General features: G+C 48.5%; 1 protein-coding gene across 3 annotated transcripts in view; it reads right to left on the bottom strand.

Annotated features, from left to right (window-relative positions):
* EIF4G1 (eukaryotic translation initiation factor 4 gamma 1) overlaps positions 1-21133 on the bottom strand; it is a 1004595-nt gene that overhangs the window by 463826 nt on the left and 519636 nt on the right. For all 3 annotated transcript variants that reach the window (XM_086944451.1, XM_086944450.1, XM_086944449.1), the window contains 2 exons: positions 20793-20926; positions 4502-4630 (listed from right to left, as the gene is read on the bottom strand). In XM_086944451.1, coding sequence (XP_086800577.1) covers positions 4502-4630; positions 20793-20926 — 263 coding nt within the window. The remainder of the gene's footprint in view (positions 1-4501; positions 4631-20792; positions 20927-21133) is intronic.

Here is a 21133-nt window from a genome sequence, read left to right on the forward strand (position 1 = left end):
GATAACCCCTTTGGAAACGGAGACTACAAATACAAACAACATTAGCCTCTGCAATCTCTGGCGCTTATTGCATAGACTTCGTGTAGATTCACGACACCGGCCAAATTAATTTCCTCGCCGCCCAGGAATCACAGTTGATACTTCTTTAATTTCAGGGAAGCTCACGTCCTGATGATGATCTAAAACAAACTAGATCGAAACGCCGTCGACAAACTCAAGGAAAACTCCCCTATTTTTCATTGTATATAATTTTTGTGGGAATAACCTTGTGGTGACATCTTTGTATATAAATGTATATAATTGCTTTTTTAATATATTCACTAAAGTCACTTTAAGCACTTTTGTCACATATGTGAGCACCTGATAAGAAAGTAATTGTCGTTATTACTAATTTTTTTCAAAAATTTTTGGTATAATATTGTAATAAAACTGACCTATATGGTATTCTACTAAGACTTTCTCCCTGAATTAATTTTATGAATTAATTTCATAATTAACAGTATTCTTCCCAGGACCTCGTTGAGGCCACCAAAAACCATTGTAATTTTTGCAAGTACCTCTAGCTTGAAGCCTGAGATCCTGAGCCAGGCCTGCCTTCTCTCCGCGATTCCCATCATCAGTCTGCTGGACGTATCAGCCCCATCCAAGGCTGTTTTGAGGCATGAATTTGCAACATTCTTCCCCTCCTCCACAAGGGGTGAGGCCCTTTGTTGGTACTCGTCTGGGAGGTGATTGATCCCCAGATGTAGGGAGGATCCTTAGAGGAATGTGTATATTTCTTCTCCGTCCTAGGCGTGACTGAACTGCATGTTGCCAGTTCCTTGAACGCCTCTTTCCATGGGGCCATGACACTCAAGCATGGGGAGGTACTGGCTCCTCTTTTGGGTAGGGCGCAAGGTCTCCAAGAGGAAGTCTGCCTTTGGTTTTTCCTCATCTAGCTTGACTCCAAAGGCCGTTGCCGCATTCTTGATGACCATATTATAGACCCCAATGTCATCTGGCGGCGAAGGTCTCGAAGGGTACGTGTCCACGGGCTCTTCTGGGCTTTCGATGTCTAGTTCCTGCCGATCCAGGTCCTGTGTCCCCGAGGATGCAGAGTCGAGGGTCGTCCGCTGATAGTCGCCCTCCTCCTCGTAGTAGAGCACTTCTTCCTCTAGATGGTTCTGGGTCTTGGGACTTTTCGGCGACCTTTCAGCGTCGAAGTCCTCCTCTTCCATTTCAACAATCACCGTCTTTGGCTTCAACGGAATCGCGAACCTCTTCATCTTTTCGTTGAACTCATCCTTTCTTTGCAGGATGGTATCCATTTCGGCCTCGAGCCGTCTCTTCTTTCTCTCCAGTTCAGCGGCCTGTTCGGCCGATCTCTTCGACGTCTTAATGACCTTCGGGTCCTTTGTCCACACCGAAGCGAACTTGAGGTCCTTCTCCTTCGAAGTCGATCGTTCCTTTTCGGGGACGTGCTTCGACGACCTTGGCTTTTTGCCGGTCTTCGCCGCCTGGGAGTCATTTTCAAAGGATCCGCTGGGCTGTTTGACCTTGGATGCAGCTCCAGGCCCGTCGAGATTTTCGGCGCCAGTGCTCCCTGCTAGGACTTAGACTCTGTTTTGAGAGTCTGACTCAGACCTTTGAGGATCTGTCGGGGTTTAGGGGTCGTCGACTCTCCTACCTCTTTAGAAGTCTTATCGGTCTCTACGACCGTGTAGTCTTAGTCTTCTCCGGTGGTGTTGTCCTCCTAGTCGTTAGAGTCCCAGGTCCCGAAGCGACGGCGGTTGTGCCTTGCATGTTGTAGTTGGCTCTTCACAGTCTCTCTGACCCGGAGAGTCTTCAGTGTGAAGGCGGAGCAGGCGTTGCAGTCCTTGCTCTCGTGGTCAACCACTAGCCAAAGGTAACAAACCGGGTGCTGGTCCGTCTGTGCGAATTTGTGGTGGCAGTTACGGCAGAATTTAAAAGGTGTCTTGTCCATTTCTTGCGCTCACGTCCCTCCCCCCGACCCGTGTGCACATTCTCCGTTGGATGTCGAAGTTCTCAAAGATCTCCTTAGTCGTCCCGGCTTGATGGTGTTACTAGTCTTCTCCAATCTTTTCCGTGCAAAATTCCGACTTTTCTGCGTCTTCTTTCCTCCAAAACTCTGGAGCCTCTAGATATCGATCAAGACCCAACGGCGGAAAAATGAATCTGAAGATGGCGCCCAAAGGTGGGAGCTTCTGCAGGTAGCATGCAGTCGTCACAGGAAGTACAGCAAAAGGTGCGACGTCGACGCCCACCTGGGCTAAAAAGAAAATAGATAAGACTATGATTCTGGACCCAACCACTAGACCGCGGAATAATGCACAGCATAGTGAATCCAGAAAGATTCACGCTGCAAAACCAAATTTACTCCTGTGACTTGCCCAACACATGAATGAACAAATGAATTTGGGATTTATATTGCGTGACTTAGCCCTAAGGCATCAAGGCGCACCAGATTGTACAGATGAATGAAAGGTAGAACCAGATGTCTGCTACAGGTAGGCTTCTGTGTAGAGCCAGGTTTTTAGAGATTTGCGAAAAAGAGCGAGGGACGCCAGGCCCTTGAGTTCAACTGGAAGCATGTTCCAGAGTCTCGGGGCAAGGGGAAAAAAAGGCCTTCCCTCCCCACCTGGCCTTAGCAGTACGAGGAACAGACAGAAGGTTCTTGTTGGCAGAGCGCAGAGCCCTGCCCGGGGTATAGAAGGATACAAGAGACCTAATGTCTTCTGCACCAGATCCATGAAGAGCACGGTAGGTAAGACACAAAACCTTAAAGTTTATCCTGGCCTGCACAGGAAGCCAGTGAAGGTTTTTTCTGATAGAGGAGCCTGATGAACGCCTGGGGGCATCAACAACGAACCTGGCTGCCGCATTCTGGGCAACTTGAAGGCGGTGAACCAGCCTCTTATTTATGGCTAAATAGAGTTTGTTACAATAGTCCAACTGTGAGGAGATTAGGGCCACGGAGACTTGTTTCCGGAGAGAGGTAGTGTGTGAGTTCTCAGAATCCTTAGGACACCACAGCAGGTGGAAACGGTCCTGTTGACTTGCTTGTCAAAGGAGTTTGGTGTCAAGAATTACACCCAAATTACGGGTGGCAAGGGAGGGCTTGGGACAGATTCCAAGGGCAGGCGGCCATCAATCAGCCAACCAGACCTGTTTACCTCCAAAGATGAGGGCCTAAGTCTTTTCCCCATTTAATTTAAGGAAATTTTTGGTCATCCAGCCTGCCATTGCTTCCATGCAGCTTCTGAAATTTAAGGCCGTAATCTCCACAGTTTTAGAAAGGGAAACCATAATCTGGGTGTCGTCAGCGTACGAAAGTACTTCCAATCCGAATGATCTTACTAGCCGGGCAAGTGGGGCCACATATATGTTAAAAAGTTTAGGGCTCAAAGATGAGCCCTGAGGGACCCCACATTTGGAAAGGTCAGTTAATTCACGTGTGGGCAACGCAAGAAAAACAAAACTTCTGGGCAATCAAACTCCTACTTAAGCCATTTATAATAACACATGAAATGGGTAAAGCATTATTACAATTCACATTCTGAAATACAAACTCCAACATCCTTATCCATATGCAGAAAAAATTCACAAAAGACAACAAAAAAAGAAGTGTAAATGTTGATTTCAAAGTGAGGTGTCCAGTGTTGCAGAAGTTGATCTGCAGAAGTTTCACATACAAGGTTGTTGTGTAAAATATGACTCAGTCAGCCCTTAATGCGCATGATAACCTAACAATTAAACACCTTCATAGTGACAACTCTAAATAGGTAACTTTGCACTTTTAAACAAGCCTAACTTGTACTGGGGCCTCCTGAAATTAATAGGTTGCATATGTCTTCTGTACAGGATTAAGGCTGATCAGGTCTACTAATCTGGTCATTTCCTACGGCAGGCCTTAAACTAGTCCATGATAGACCAACAGAATAATCCCATACCAGCAAACAAAGGTTATTTTGAAAGACATTTACAAGACGAGCTTTCAACTCCAGCCCGCTACTACAATGTGAAAGTATCCGGACCACTATTGCCTCTGAAAGTTACCCCCAAAGGATTTTATTTATTTATACAAGGCAATTAGATCAACTCTAAATTCCAAGTCCTCCTAGAAACCAGTAACAAATTAATTCAATCCGAGTTCACTTAGTACAAGGTCTTTCAATTCTCAACACATCAGTTATTTACTGCAAAGACTTCCTTTCTAGTTTTAAAAGCCAGAGGGGTAACTTTCAGTTGTTTCCACATCAACTCATTTCCCATCCCATTCATTAGATAGATTTATGCAAATTCTATAGTTGTCCCTAGCACTAACTTTCTACTAAAGACATTTCATACACCGCAAATGATGGTCAGACCTGTACCGTCCAAAAAGACAGGCTTCATACAGCCAAAATACAGGACTTTAAGTGCCTATATTTGGGCTTTGTTGGTTGGAAACATCACAGCAGAAATACAAGAACAGCTTACAGAGCAAGACAAATGTACTTACTGGACCACGATTGCTCATTGGCTGCCGTGGCAAGTTAGCAAATGATGGTGTGAAATCAGGACCCGTATTCATTCCCGCGATTCTGGCAGCGTCCAGGGGGCGTGGAGGAGCCGCTTTTGTTGACTGGACCTGGTTAAGTACAGAAATAACGATTTGCTGATCACAGATATACTTTTTAAAAAACGGCTACTTAGAATGACAGTGAAATTTTAATGACCGCTTCATTGGGCTAATCATGATTAAAAAGGTACTTAATCAACTTTAATGTAAATGTAAATGTAAATGTGTTTCGATTTATATAGCGCAACACTTTATCCCAGGGGTCTCAAGGCCCTTGCTTAGGGAACCCATCCTGGTATTCCCCTGTGAGATACCCCGGCCGGGTATCCACAAGGTGAAAGCCAGGCATCCCGCCGCGAGGGGCCGTAGTGGAGATTAAGCAAGCTATTGCCCAGTCGCAGAGTGTGACCCCGTGAGTCGAGTAGGCACGGGAGCGAGAAATGTCGACTCCGTGAAATTTTGAGCCCGAGACCCGCCGAGGCGGGGAATCGAACCCTGGTCCACGGCCGATCTCAGCTTCCGGGTCTGCCGCCTCTAACCACTGAGCCACGCTTCTCCACAATGTTTTAACCCCAATGTCTTACTGGATCATGCTTTCCAAACCAAGAGATCATGCACAGCCAGACCGAATACTATGATCCACAGTATACGTTTCAGACTATTTGGGGACAAGGCCACCTACTTCAAACTTCACCTTGTCAACAAAATATTTTTTTAACGGATTCAAATCTTTGAAATTGTTAATGCTGTAACATTCATGCTGTAGGTAGATTAAAGATTTAAAATGCCAAAGAGGAGTTAAAATAATTTGTAGATGACTACAGTGGCGAAAGGACAGTACAACCTTTGAGTTAGATTTTGGATAGGGTATTTTTGGAATTGTAAGTCAAAAATAGGTGGTGAGGACAAAAGACTAATTCAACAATGTGCAGACTGTCTAGTGGTAACATGCATGTCGGAGGTGGACTGGAGTTAGTGTAGGGAACTGGGCTTTTGGCTCTGTATACAGTATACCAAATTAAGGTATAGTGTGCACAGAGTCCAGTGGTACCCCAAAGGTAGGCAGAGGTAAAAGTTGATAATATTTTACTCTGTTATAGTGTGGTCGAGCAGTAATGCTTTATCAAAGTACAGTGTTAAGTATTTATTGTACACAGACAAGAAATGTCACACAGACTAAACTCAGACCAATTGTTTTGTATAAAAAATATTTCTATGCTGACATTTATTTGTAGAACCATGCCAAACTTGGTGCAGGAAAGGAAAATAGTATTTTACTGTTATAATACAGTTGAATGCACTTACAGGAAATGTTCTAAAACAGTTTACATTACTTTTCAGTTACTTTTTAGATGACTTTTTCTACTCAGTGTGACATGCCTAGATATCGCACTGGGACATTTTTTAGATTAAAGGTAAGCCAGCTTATGATAACACACAGTTGCATAGGTTCTCATACAATTTAAGTCCACACATGGAACTTTTTCACAGAAAAACAGTCAATGCAATCCTATGGGAGGAAGGAAAATGCTACTTACCACAGTATGCATCTGCTCTTGGCATGTAGAGCTGTAGAATCTCATGCTCTACATAGATCGCCATCTATTGTTGGGTCTGGGAAGTTTGCACTTTGTTTTCGTTCATAGAAGTCTTACCAGTCAAGAAGTAGGTGAATCTTTTCGGTGATAGTAAGCATGGACATCAACTTCATCCTTAGATTGTTTTGCCGTAAAGGGGGATGATTGAGTTATAGTAAGAGTAATCAAGAGAGATGTCCATGTATATTGTACCTACATAAGAGGTTACTGCAACAGGTAAAGGTACCCGGGAAGGTGGGTGGGTGTATTTGAGACTACAGCTCTATATGCCAAAAACAGATGCTTACTGGGTAAGTAGCATTTTCGGTTCAAGGCATATGAGCTGTAGATCATATGCTTATGTATAAACTACATAGAAGTTCTAACAAAGCACCGGTTAACCTGTAGCTGTTGCAGTGGTTTGAAATAGTGCACTTAAAACTGCTAGGCCCACACTATCTTGCCGTCTTGCCAACACATCTACACAATAGTGTTGTGAAAATGTGAGGAGTAGACCATGTTGCAGCTTTGCAGAGGTTATTAATGGGAATATTTCCTAAGAATGCCATGGAAGCCCCTAGTTTGTGGGTGGAGTGCGCTCTACAGGGAACTGTTAACGTTCGTTTTGCATAGCATGTCTGAATGCATTTGACTAGCCACAGTGCAATACCCGATTTTGATATGGGATTGCCTTTATGTGGTGGAGCAAAAGCCACAAAGTTGTGTTGTCTTGTGGAAAGGTTTTGTCCTATGTAATAGAGTAATCCTCTTAACATCTAAGGTGTGTAGAGGACATTCTGCCACAGAATGTGGTTAAGGGAAGAACCCAGGCAACTCAAGATTGGTTGATATGGAAGGCAGAAATTACCTTTGGTAGAAATGTAGGGTTAGTCCGAAGAACCACTATTTTGGTGTATTTGTAATAATGGGTTTGAGAGAAAGTGCAATATTTCTTGCATGGTATGCCCCCACTTTTTGCTGAATTGCTGATGTGCTTTGACTGAGAATAGTAGACTGAGGATGGTAGAGAATAGAGGCTTGAACCTCAGGTTTTATCCCTGAAATTCTCACCCAAACATGCCTTTGTAGCAGTACGCTGGTGTTCACTGCACGGGCTGCTGTGCCTTAAGGCACACCTGATGGAAGTACTGGTGATTAATTTACAATCCTGAATAAGGTAATTGGCCTTGGATTGGTGCTAATCGGGCAGAAATTGCATCAGTTTCTCTAGCTCATCGTAATGAGCCCTGTCGTAGAGAGCTTATAAACCTTGAGCATTAGCAATGCACCAATGACTAGCTGCTTGCAACGCTACTCTTGCCCGAGGCACAGATTAAGGACTCATCAGTAGGAGGGGTTTATGAGAGTTTGCCCTTTTGTGAGCGTTGGAAAGTACGAAAGAGTTTAAAGGAAGCTGACCCTTAATGTAAGTGGGGTCAGTAGGTGCTGGCTTTAACTTGATCTCCACCCTGGGTGTAATAATTCTTGCCCACAAAAGATCTTCAAAGATCTATGTATGCTTAAGTATCCTTTTGAGCATTGGTAATGTGCAAGTAGCTCTCAGAGGAAGGAATATGCTACTTACCAGTGTGCATCTGTTCCTGGCATGTAGGGCTGCTGACATTCATATCTGTGCATGGATCGCCGCCTAGTGTTGGGTCCAGATGATTGCACATTGTTGTCCTGGAAGAGTCTTCGAAGTATCACGAGATAGGTGGCTCCTCCCCTGGACTACAGTGCGCATGGGCATCCTCTCCATCTTCCGATTGTTTTTCGCCATTGTGGCAGGGATGGAGTGTAGTAGAGTAAGTGATGACCATGCCTGAGAATGATTCTGAGTGCTGCAGCTGCGGTAGGCACCGGGGAGGAGGGCGGGCGATATGAATGTCAGCAGCCCTACATGCCAAGAACAGATGCATACTGGTAAGTAGCACATTCCGTTCGAGGCATGTGGGCTGCTGAATTCATATCTGTGCATAGAATAAATAGCAGTTACCTCCTTAGCGGTGGTTGCCCGTGCCAGCTGCAGCAGTCTGAAAAAGTTTTGAGAACAGTCTGTCCTACAGCAGCTTGCTGTTTGGAGTGTACATCTACGCAGTAGTGTTTGGTAAATGTATGTATGGTGGTCCATGTGGCTGCTCTACATACATCCTCTAGAGGAATGTTACCCAGGAAAGCCATGGATGCCCCTAGCTTGCGTGTGGAATGCGCTCGTGGGGGAACTGTTAACGTGCGTTTAGCCTTTTGATAACATATCTGTATGCACTTAACAATCCATCTGGCTATACCCGATTTGGAAATGGGGTTGCCTTTGTGTTGTGGGAAGAAGGCAACAAACAGTTGCTTAGTTTTCCTGAAATCTTTTGTCCTGTCAACGTAGTACAGGAGAGCTCTTTTAACATCTAAAGTGTGCAGTGCTCGTTCTGCCACTGAATCAGGATTTGGGAAGAAAATGAGTAGCTCTATGGTTTGGTTAATGTAGAACTGCGACACCACCTTCGGCATGAATTCAGGGTTGGTACGCACTACCCTATTAGCATGAACCTGCACGAAAGGCTCTTGAATAGTTAGTGCTTGAAGCTCACTAACTCTTCTTAGCGATGTGATTGCTACTAGAAAGGCCACTTTCCATGTCAGAAACTGTATCTCACAAGAGTGAAGAGGTTCAAAGGGTGGTCCCATTAATCTGGTGAGAACCACGTTCAGATTCCAGACAGGTGAAGGAGGGTGTCTGGGAGGAATCACTCTTTTGAGTCCCTCCATAAAAGCTTTAATGGCTGGCACCCTGAAAAGAGAAAGATGCTGTCTGTTTTGAAGATAAGCTGCCATTGCAGCCAAATGTATCCTGATGGAACTATATGCCAGATTGCATCTGTATAGATGCAGCAAATAACAGATAATGTTTTGCGTGGACGCATCCAGCGGATTTATATCATTATTGGAACAGTAAATGACAAATCGCTTCCATTTGGCCGCATAGCATGCCCTGGTAGTAGGTCTCCTGGCCTCCTTGATGATGTTCATACAATCAAGGGGCACGTTGAGGTAGCCAAACTATGACCTCAGGAGCCATATTGCAAGGCTCAACTGTTGTGGATCCGGGTGCTGAATGTCTCCATGGCTCTGAGTGAGGAGGTTGGGAGAGAGGCGCAGTCATTGGTGAGGCACAACCGAAAGTTCCAGGAACTTGGTGTACCACGCCTGCCTTGCCCACGTTGGAGCAACCAGGATGCGCGTCATGGAGTGTTGTCGCAGTTTGCGTGCCACTAGCGGGATGAGCGGTGCCGGAGGAAAAGCGTACACAAATCTGCCTGACCAGTTCATCCATATCGCATTGCCCTGAGACTGTGGGTGTGGGAACCTGGCGGCGAAGGTTTGGCATTTTGCGTTTTCCTGTGTGGCGAATAGGTCTATTTCTGGAGGACCCCACTGCTGGAAATATGATTGGAGCACTGAGGGATGTATTTCCCATTCGTGCATCTGATGGCTGTGCCTGCTGAGCAGGTCCGCCATCTGGTTGTCCTTGCCCGGGAGATGTTCCGCCATGAGGAACATGTTCCTCTGAATGGCCCACTTCCACATGCTCTGGGCTAGATGAGACAATTGTGGAGAGTGTGTGCCTCCCTGCTTCTGGATGCAATACATGGCAGTCATGTTGTCCGTCCGGATCAGCACGACTTTGTTGCACAAATGCAATTTGAATGCCTTCATTGCCATGAAGATTGCCATCAGCTCCAACAGGTTGATATGCATCTTTTGCTGCTGCGCCGTCCATAGTCCCTGCACGGTATAATGGAGGACATGCGCTCCCCAGCCCTGGAGAGATGCGTCAGTTGTTAGCACTATTTGTGGGACAGGCTCTTGGAACGGTCGTCACCTGCAAAGGTTTTGTGTGTTCCACCAATGCAGAGAGTTGTATGCACGACTGGTCACCAACACTAGGTCTTTTAGATGTCCATGAGCCTGGTTCCACTGTCGTGCCAAGCACTCTTGGAGGGGACGCATGTGTAGCCTCGCGAGTGGGACTATGCAGATGCAGGAGGCCATCATAACTAACAGCTGCATAAATGCCTGCGCTGGGAGTGAGTTTTGGGGCCTGAATTTCGGAATCAGCAAGTGCATGCTGTTGACTCTGGCAGAGTTTGGCTGCGCAGTTGCTGTCAGAGTGTTTGTCGCACCTAGGTACTGTTGCACATGTGCGGGTTGAAGGTGTGATTTTGGATAGTTTAGTGAAAATCCCAGACTGTGTAGGAGGTGAATTGTGCAGGACATGTGGCTGGCACACTGTTGGGCTGACTTTGCTTGGACAAGCCAGTCATCCAGATAAGGATAGACATGGATGTGTTGTCTCTGAAGGTGCGCAGCCACTGTCGCCAAGCACTTGGTAAACACCCGGGGGGCAGTAGTGACCCCGAAAGGCAGGACCTTGAACTGGTAATGCTGGTTGTTTATGGTGAACCTGAGATATTTCTTGTGTCCTGGGTGAATGGGGATGTGGAAATATGCGTCCTTTAGGTCTAGGGTTGCTAGGAAGTCCCCCTGACTGAGCAATGGTAGAACCTGCTGTAAAGTTAGCATGTGAAAATGTTCTGACAAAATGTACTGGTTCAGGGGTCTTATGTCTAGAATAGGCCGGAGAGACCAGTCCTTTTTTGGGATTAAGTACAGAGTGTACACCCCTGTGCCATGCTGTTCTAAAGGCACGAGTTCTATTGCCCTTTTTGCAGCATGCAGAGTACTTCTTGCTGCAATAAGTGCATGTGCTCTGCAGACACAGGACGGTGCCTTGGGGGTATGTGGAGTGGAGGTTAGTTCTAGACAATATCCGTATTGTATAAGTTGTCTCACCCACCTGTCTGTGATAATGTCTTCCCAGACTGGCAGGAACTGCTGAAGTCTTCCCCCGACCGGTGTTATATGGTCCGGGGGCCGTGACAAGGTGTCACTGTTTATTGGTGGCAGAGGATCTGGTATTATTTCCACGTCCTCTGCCTTTGGTGCTGTTCCCACGATATCCACCCCGTTGTTTTTGACATAGGTGGCCTGCGTGCTCCCCTTGTTGTATTGGGCTTGCTGTGATGCTTGACCTCTAGAGGCTCCCCAGTTACCGGAGCGACGAAAGAAACCGCCCCTGAACTGTTGTGACTGCAGAGCCCCCATGGATTTGGCTGTCTCTGTCTTTTTTAATCTTTTCAAGGGTCGTGTCTACATCAGGACCAAAAAGAAAGTCAAGGTTAACCGGCTGATTGAGCAGAGTTGTTTGTATCTCTGGTTTAAAACCAGAGATGCAGAGTCAGGCATGGCGTCTTAGCATCACACTTGTGTTGATGGCACTAGCTGCTGTGTCTGCTGCATCGGGTGCATTGGAAATTAACTTCCCCTCCTGTATCAGCATTTCTGCTCCCTCTTTATAAGCATCAGGCAGGTGTTGTAGTAGCTGCTCTAACGTGTCGTAGTGAGCCCTATCATATCTGGCTAATGGGGCCTGTATATTTGAGATCCTCTAAATATTAGCCGCTTGAGCCTCTACACGTTTGCCAAAAGCTTCCAAGATTTCGGATTCTTTGTCCGGAGGAGCATCACCACTTGTTTGAGAGTTGGCTCTCTTGCGAGCATTAGCCACCACTAAGGAGTTCAATGGCAGTTGGCCCCTGATATATACGTAGGGTCTACAGGCGCAGGCTGGTATTTCCTCTCAATCCTTGGGTTTACAACCCTTGCCCTTGTGGTCTCCTTGAAAATGTCAGTAGCATGTTTAAGGACACCCTTTAGCATAGGTAATGTCTTTACCGATCTTTCCGAAATTGAAAAGGTATCAAACAGAAAGTCTTCCTCCACTGGGTCAGCGTGCATTTCCACGTCATGGTTATTGGCTGCCCTTTCAATCAATGCATTGAACGCTGCCGTATCTTCAGTAGGCGAGGTTTTGACAGTGTAGGACCGAGTGTCAGGCGTGGTTTGAGGCTCATCATGGTCAATCCAGGTTTGGGGATCCTTCTAATCTGTGTCAACGGGATAAGTAAATTCATCCTCATTGTATCCCTCCCCCACATCCTCATTGATGCATGTGGGAGAATAGGCATAGTCTTGGGCATAGGACTCCACAGGTTCAAAAAGAACAGGTGAGGTGGCAGAATACCTTTTCCTTTTGAGAGGGATTTTGTATGACTAAGGGGTGTTCTGGAGCGATCTTCCTTTTGTGGATGGCGAGTCTGCCAGAATCACAGTCGATGTACAGCTTTGACTGATTGTCATAGGAGGGTGGCTGAAACACTACATCCTCCTGAATGGACGGAGACCTTTAAACTGACACCTTTTTGGACGGGTCGGTGCTTTTCTGTGGCTCCAACGCTTAGGGTCGTGCGGTCGGGGGTAGTCCGAATTTAATTGGTGGCGTAAGCATTGGAGGCGAACCGACCTTTTTTGAGGGTGGCGCCGTCTTCGATCCGACCGACTTCGTGTGATCACTAGCTGGCTTGCGGACTTGCGTCGACTCAAGCTCCCGATGTGCAGCAGGTACGCTTTTCTGCTTCGACGCGACATGCTCTTTCGGGTCGGTTTTCTTTTCGACTCTAAGGCCTTGCTCAACATTGGCTTGGAGGCTGTAAGCTTCGGATCAACAGTCTTTGTAGCCTTGAGTCCTTTGCCAGTGTTTGGACGTCGACGGCGTCAATGCGACTTTCTTGACTGTCGGGACAGGCTTCGGCGTCCCGCTCTTCGGGTCGACGCCCCCTTGTGACCCCAAAAGGTTGATGACACTTTTAAGATTTCATCGGAGCCGACGAATCAGAGGCCTTCGATCAGAGTACTGTCTTTAGCAGTTTCGGTTTTGCATCCGTCGGTTTCGGTTTCGCCACTGCGATTAGGTGATCGACCAATGGCTCTTTAGAAGCATTCTTAGCCGGGCCTTGATGCAGGGCTATAGAATGTGGGTGAAGATCTTGGCTAAGGCCTTCCGGCGATGCCTCGACCTGAGCCGTAGAGAGTACAGTGTCACTTTTGGGCCCCGCAACTGCGGGTGGGCCTTGCTCATCGCTAGTAGTCATCGAAGGCTCCGATGGCCTCTGCGTCGTCTCCTACCTCGACGACGTCTTCCTCATGGACGTAGTCTTCTTCCTCGTCCACATTGTAGTTGGAGTCGTGCTTCGACGCAGGGTCAGACTGCTGGTCAGGATCCTCTTCATAGATGCCCTCATAGTCTTCGGCCTCAGAGATGTTCTCTGGGTCGGGCGCCGTTTTCTGCGCCGACTGTCGTGCAGCGCGTTGAAGCCGAAGCGTCTTCTTGGACCGGAACTTGGAACAGGCCATGCTGCTGGCTTCGTCGTGGTCCGGAGATAGACATTTATTGCACACTGGGTGCACATCAATGGGAGGGTATTTGGAGTTGCAGACGGGGCATCTCTTGAACGGGCTCCGTTCCATTGTCGATCGTCGTTGGGCCTTTGGTGTCGAAAAAGGCAAACTGCCTTAGACGTCCTGTTCGAAGAACTGGATCAAGTACTAGGCACCGAACGAGACAATACCGACGCCTTGCGAAAAGATATCGATTCCGAACTTGTCAAGAAAGTACATCCGACCCCAATGGCTGAAAAAAATCTGAAGATGGAGAGGATGCCCATGCGCACTGTAGTCCAGGGGAGGAGCCACCTATCTCGTAATACTTCGAAGACTCTTCCAGGACAACAATGTGCAATCATCCGGACCCAACACTAGGCGGCGATCTATGCACAGATATGAATTCAGCAGCCCACATGCCTCAAACCTAAAGGTTTCGAATAAGAAATCCTCTACAAGAGCCTCTGTCACTCCACCCTATGATGAGCGGCCCTGTTAAGTAACGAATAGTTTCTTACCTGTCGGTGTAGTTTTGCAGCTTGAAGATCTTTCTGGATTCACTATGCTGTGCATATTCCGCAATCTGTTGGTTGGGTCCGGAATCGTAGTCTTTTTTTTCTCTCGTTTTTTTTGTAGCCCAGGTGGGCGTTGACGTCCCAACTTCTGGTGTACCTTCGGTGACGTCGGCATGCTTCCGGCAGAAGCTACCACCCTTGGGCGCCATCTTCGGATTCTCTTTTTGTCTTTTCTGCTTGTAGTGTATCCATGGCTATGTATGTTAATCCTCTTTTTTTTAACGTAATTCTTTCCACGTATCTTGAAAGCTTCAACTTTTTCCTTTTCTATGCATTTCCACCTTCCTTTCCTGCCTCATCTTTCTGGCTGAGGCGGGTGGGTTCGCTAGTGAATCCAGAAAGATCTTCAAGCTGCAAAACTACACCGACAGGTAAGAAACTATTCGTTTTGCAGCGTGAATCTTTCTGGATTCACTATGCAGTGCATAGATTTTGTAGCGGTTTTTGTTACTTTTGTGGCGGTTGGGTGGAGGAGGAGCGTTGGTTGTTGAAAATATGTTGAAGCACCTTTTGTCCTTACTTGTGCTTCATTGTTCATTTGAACATCCACGCAATAGTGCTTAGTGAATGTGTGCACTGAAGCCCATGTTGCTGCCAGGCATATGTCCTGAATTGGTGTGTTGGCCAGAAAGGCAATTGTTGCTCCTTTCTTCCTGGTTGAGTGGGCCTGTGCCCCTCCTGTTGGCTCCTGGCCCGCTTGCTTGTGGCAGAAATGTATAGATTGTGCGATCCATTGAACTATGGTGTTTTTTGTCACTGGTTTACCCATGTAACGGTTAGCGAAGGATACGAAGAACTGTTTTGTCTTCCTGTGTCCTTTCGTCCTAGCTAGGATCTGAATACTTTGATTCATGTGGAACCGTGAACCCACCTTCGGCATGAAGTGCGGGTCCGTTCTCATTACGACCCTGTCCCTGTATCTGAATGTAGGGTTCCTGTAGTGTTAGAGCCTGCAGTTCGCTCACTCTCCCTAGCGATGTGATTGCTACCAGAAAGGCTGTTTTCATAGTCAGCATTTGCAGTGATGCTTTGTGGATAGGTTCGAAAGGTGCTTTCATGAGCTCTGTCAGTACTACATTCAGGTTCCAAGCCGGTGGCGGCATTCTTTTTGGTGGCGCTATTCTTTTAGCCCCTTCCAAGGATCTTTTTACGACCTGAGATGTAAAGCTTCTCCCTGTTTCTCCTCTTGTGTATGCCACAATCGCTGCCAGGTGTACCCTTAGCGAGGATGAGCTTAGTTTAGCCTTTATTAGGTGCGTGAGGTACCTCAGCACCGTAGATTCCCTTGTCAGTTTTCTGTATAGTTTTTTCCTGCGACACCATTGAGTGAATCTTTTCCATTTTGCCCCATAGCATTTGCGTGTGCTGGGCCTTCTTGCCTCTCACAGCACTCTCAGGGTGCTCTCTAGTAGTTTTAGATGTGCGAACTCTAAGTCCTCAGGAGCCAGGCTGAGAGGTTGAGGCTCTCCGGCTCTGGGTATAGAACTTCTCCGTTTTCTATGGGGGAAAAGCGTAGGCAAATGTTTTTGACCAGCTTATCCATAAGGCATTCCCCTGTGATAGTGCCTCTAGTTGCCTGGATGCAAAGTATTGGCATTTTGCATTCCGGCGTGTTGCAAATAGGTCTATTGTCGGAGTCCCCCACCTCCTGAATAGTTTCTCTGTCTCCTGTATATGGAGTTCCCACTCGTGGGATGCTAAAGAATCCTGCTGAGCCAATCCGCTTCTACATTGTCCTTCCCTGGCAGGTGTATGGCTAGCAGGTCTATTTTGAGTGATATTGCCCATCTCCAGATTTCGTGTGCCAAGCTTGACAGGGGGAATGATTGAGTTCCCCCTTGTTGGTTTATGTAAAACATCGTTGTGGTGTTGTCTGTTTGTATCAGCACCTTCTGGCTGTACAGGTGTTTCTGGAAGGCCTCGAGTGCTAGCAACACTGTTTTCAGCTCCAGGTAATTGATGTGTCTGACCGCATCTGTAGGGCTCCACAGGCCCCTCACTCTGAGCTTGTTCATGTGTGCAACCCACCCCTTCTGGGATGAGTCTGTGGTAATGGTCACTGTTGGGTCCGGTGGTGTTAGAGGTTTCCCTACTGTTATCCTTTCCTTGGTCCACCACCTTATTTCTTCCTGCACCCTGTGCGTTACAACCACTAGATCCTCCCACCTTCCTGTAGCTTGTGACCATTGCTGTTGTAGCCACTCTTGGAGCGGTCTCATCTGTAGGCGTACATTGGGGACTAGGTGTATGCAAGACGCCATCATCCCCAAGATCTTGCTCACTGCCCTCAGTGTCAGAGCTCGCCCCTTCTGGTATTGACAGGTTTCTCCCTCAGTAGGCTGAGTGTTCTCTTTTCGCTGGGTGACACCCTGCATTGGACGGTGTCGATTTGAGCACCCAAGAAGATCTTCACCTGCTCCGGTTCCATTGAGCATTTTCCCCAGTGTATGGAGAAACCCAGGCCTGTTAGCATTCTCGTGACTTGTTGTGCATGATCTTTGCATGTCCTGTAAGAGCTTGCCTTTAGGAGACAGTCGTCGAGGTAGGGGTACACGTGTATCCCCTCCATTCGCAGATGCGCGGCCACTGCCGCGAGGCATTTGGTGAACACCCTTGGTGCGGATTTTAGACCGAAGGCCAAGGTTGTGAATTGGTAGTGATCGTTGTTCACTGTGAACCTTAGCATGTGCTTGTGCTGCCTGTTCATGGGGATGTGCAGGTACGCATCCTTGAGGTGTCTCATGGGACAGTCAAGTTAGCATCAGTTACCTGCCAAAAGATTAGTGGGTAGCCATGCAAAAAGGGGCATTTTCCTACACCCCTGTCCTTGCCTGTAGCCTCTTTCTGCAGGCTCACCGAAACAGGGTGCATCTGACCCGCAGGACCAGAGCCCATTACCACATAAGCTCCACACCAGACCAACCAAAGGTGCATCTCGGCTCCAGAAACACTAAAGACCAGAGTCCCCTTTGGGTTCATGCTTTTATCCCATTAAAAATTTCAGCATGTCTACACTATTTCCCAGGGCTAATGATCAAATTATTTTTATGTGGTTTGAAAAATGGACAATCAATCAGGGGATTATATAGCGCGCTACTCACCCTTGAGGGTCTCTGGGCGCTGTGTGTGGGAAGGGGGTGGAGCGGCTCCGGATCAGTCAAACAGCCAGGTCTTGAGGGCCTTCCTGAACGTGTGCAGGGTCGGGAAGAGTCGGATGTTGACGGGGAGCTTGTTCCAGGTCTTTACTGCGATGTCTGAGCAGGCTCTCCCTCCAGCTTTGCTTCTGCGGATGCGGGGGACTTCTGCCAGGGCGAGGTCGACAGAGCGGAAGTTTCTCTTGGGTACGTGGTACGTACTCTTGTTGAGGTATTTGGGTCCGATGTTGAGGGCTTTGTATGCGTGGGTGAGGAGCTTGAAGGTGACCTTCTCAATGGGGGAGCAAGTGGAGGTTGCGAAGGTGTTGGGGGATGTGCTTGTGAGGAGGAGTCCAGAGGACGAGTCTGGCTGCTGCGTTCTGGATGGCTTGAAGTTCGTGTAGAAGAGTTGTGTTGATTCCGGCGTAGAGGGCGTTGCCGTAGTAGAGTCTTCTGGTTATGAGTGCGAGGGTGACGGTCTTTCTGCAGTCGGAGGGGATCCATTTGAAGGTCTTCCGGAGGATGTGAAGGCAGTTGAAGCTGATGGAGGCGAGGAGGCTGCGTTGATCTGGCGGTTCATGGAGAGGGAGGGGTGTAGGATGATGCGGAGGTTCTAGGCATGGTCTGCAGGGGTGGGTGGGCTCCCGAGGGCGGAGGGCCACCAGGTCTTGTCCCAAGCGGTGGTGCAGGGTCCGAGGAGGAGGACGTAGTTCTTCTGAGTAGGGGTGGGCGGAATTTGCGTAGTTACGTTACGCAAATCTCCGCAAAGCGGAATTGCTTGTTCGCAATGCTTTTTTCCTGTTCGCAATTGCTGTTTGCGTGCTCGCCAACAAGCATTTTTAGAACACGAACAAGCAAAAAATTTCGCGAAGACGCGGAACACAGAATTTTGGGCAATTTCGTGTTCTCCGCGGAACGCGAAATTACCCAAATTCCACGAGCGGGACGGCATTTATCGCCACGGCCTACTTCTGAGTTGAGCTTCAAGCAGCTGTCTTTCATCCAGCCTGCCACATTCTTCATTCCTTCCTGGAAGCATTCTGGTGTCTGCAGGATTCTTCGTGAGTGAGAGGATGAGCGGAGTGTCGTCAGCGTTGGATACGATGCTGAGCCCATGCGGTCTGACGATGGTGGCGAGGGGGGTCATGTAGAAGAGCGTGGGGCTGAGTGAGGATCCCTGGGGTACTCCGCAGTTGATGGCCGTGGTTTTGGAGAGGAAGGGAAGGAGTCTAATCCTCTGGGCTCTGCGGGAGAGGAAGGATTGGCGGCTGCTTGTATCCCTGCATCATGAAGTCTGGCAGCAAGCGTGTGATGTGAGACGGTGTCGAATGCTGCTGAGTGGTCTAGAAGGATGAGGGCTGCAGTGTGTCCCTGGTCCAGTAACATGCGGATGTCGTCAGTAACGGCGAGGAGGGGGGTCTCGGTGCTGTGGAATCCAGACTGAGAGGAGTCTAGGATGGAGTTCTCTTCAATGAAGGTGGTCAGCTGGGCGTTTAAGAGTCTTTCGGTGACCTTGGCTGCAAAGGGGAGGATAGGGCCGTAGTTCTTCGGGCTGTAGTGCTTCAGGCCCAGGGGGGAAGGGGGGGGGGGGGGGGGGGTTAGTTTCTTGAGGGGTTTCACTTCCACCAGTTTCCAATCGTCTGGACAGATGCCGGATCCGAGGGAGGCGTTGATGGTCCTAGTTTGGGTGCGGTGGCGGCTCTGTGGAATGTGTGTGGTGGGCATGGTGCCGTTGGTGATCCTGAGTGGGTTTTCTTCATGGTGGCGGAGAGTAGTTCGGCGGTGGCGGGATACCATGACGTGATGGTCGGCTTGTCGGCGGTGGTGGTGGGTAGTGGTGCTTAGCAGAAGTTGTCGTAGAAGGCTTCGATCTTCAGATGAGAGTACGAGCAGAGCGTGTCGCAGAGTTCCTTGGAGGGTGTGATGTCCGTGGCTTCGCAGGTGGGTTTTGCGAACTACTGTATGACGTTTAACATTTCCATGGCGTTGGTCAGTACTATGTCTTTTATGAAGGTCAGTTTGGTGTCCCCAATGCGCTGGTGGTATTCCTTCAGGGCATTCTTTTGGTTGTTCCGTGCCTTTCTGGTACTGCCAGGTTTTCTCTAGTAGTCTGCAAGAGCGTCTGGCTTCTTTAAGTTCTGTGGTGAACCAGGAGGCCTTCAGAGTGCGTTTGGCGGGGAGGCGGAGCGGTGCGAGCTTGTCCGCGCAGCAGGAGACCCAGCAGTGAACTTCCCTGGCTGTAGGGTTGGTGGGTGGGGTGACAGAGGGTGGTGTTGGGTGCAGTAATGGTGTTGAAGGTGAAATGGACGCAGTGGTGGTCCATCCAGGGGGGCTGTATGATGTGGCTGAAGCTGTTTGTTCCTCCCACGAAGATGGGGTCGAGGGTGTGACCCGTTTTGTGAGTGGGCGTGAGGACTAGCTGCTTCAGTCCTAGGGTGGCGAGGTTGTCGAAGAGGGTGATGAAGTCGTGGTTGTTGCCGCTGTTGAGGTGGAAATTCAGGTCCCTGAGTAGAATGTAGTCCGTTGAGGTGACTGCATGGGGTGCAGCAATCTCTGCGATGGTTGTTGCAGGCTGGGTGCGAGGTCTTGGCGGTCTGTAGATGTGGGTGACGCATAGCGTGGTCCTGGGGCTGAGGTGGAGGTGTTCCGTGTTTGCGGGGGGGTCTCTTGTTCTGGAAGTGGGGAGTCCGGGGGGCGGGGCGATGGGAGTCCCCCTCCTGGGCGGCCAGTCCCTTCTCTGGATCTTGTATCTGTCAGGGATGACCATGGTGATGTCAGGGCCGGAAGTGGAGTTGGTCTAGGTCTTTGAAGGAGACGTCGGGCGAGAGGGTGTCGATCAGGTACAAGATTTCTACGTCGTGTCTGTGCAAGGAGCACACATTGAGAAGGATGCAGCTCAGGGTTTCGGTGGTGCTTGCCTCCAGGGGGCCTTCAACGGTTGTGGGGGTGAAGGATTTGCAGAATGGTCTGCACGAGAACTGCCCATGGGTGGTGATGGGCGAGGATCTTGCGAAGTCAGCGTGTCTTCTGGGGTTCAGTGCGTGGAGAGTGGTGGAGTCGTAGCGATGAGGTCTTGGATAACCAGGATTCCTGGCGTTGGTCGTGGACGGGCTTACCTTAGGCACGACCGTAGGGAAGGGGGTGGGAGAAGAGGGGAGGCGTAGTGGGGATAAATCCGGTGGTGGGGCCGCAGGGGTAAGAGGGGCAGAAAATGTATGCCCAAGAGACGCAGGGAAAGAAGTACAATAAATATAGCCACAGTGGGGAAAAGAACAATAAGCAACGATCAGGAAGCAAAATCACGATCAAAACGGGGAAATACCACAAAACAGTGCTGACTGCAGGCAAGGTGAAACCTGCGGCGCAGGGACGGGTTTCCGCTCAAACCCTGCTGGGAGAGGGCTCTTGAGCTGGAGCGATCCGGCTGTATGGCAGAGCTCCTGGGGAGAGCTACCTAGAACAAAAATGTTTAACACTGATAAAAGCAACCAGTGGTTTTCTCCAAAGGTAATGGTCACTCCCAAGCTACCCAAATACAATCAACAGAATTCCTATACAAACAGCAAAATCGCAGGGTAATAAAAGGGTGCAGATTACAGTGGAGGCCTACCTTGTCAAGCACCACATCGCTGATCTGGGGAAGCCCTTCTGGTTTCTGCAAACTAGCAACGATGTACTGGAAGCCCAGGAGAAACTCTCGGTCGTAACTCTTCTTCTCCTCTGGATTCAAGGGTTTCCATTGCTCTGTTAATAAAAATATTAGTCACTACATGCAAGGCTAAACATTTTAAAAGATTTTTCCAAAATATGACTCTAAAAGAGCCTAAAAACCTTTAAGTCCAACCTGCAACTGGCTAAGCATATCTACTAGAAAGGAACTTTTGCACACAATAGAAAGCAGTGGACTTGTTGATACAAACTGCTGAGTGGTTATGCTAAATAGCTGTCCAC

This window comes from Lissotriton vulgaris, chromosome 11, assembly GCF_964263255.1.
Source record: "Lissotriton vulgaris chromosome 11, aLisVul1.2, whole genome shotgun sequence".
Lineage (NCBI taxonomy): Eukaryota > Metazoa > Chordata > Amphibia > Caudata > Salamandridae > Lissotriton > Lissotriton vulgaris.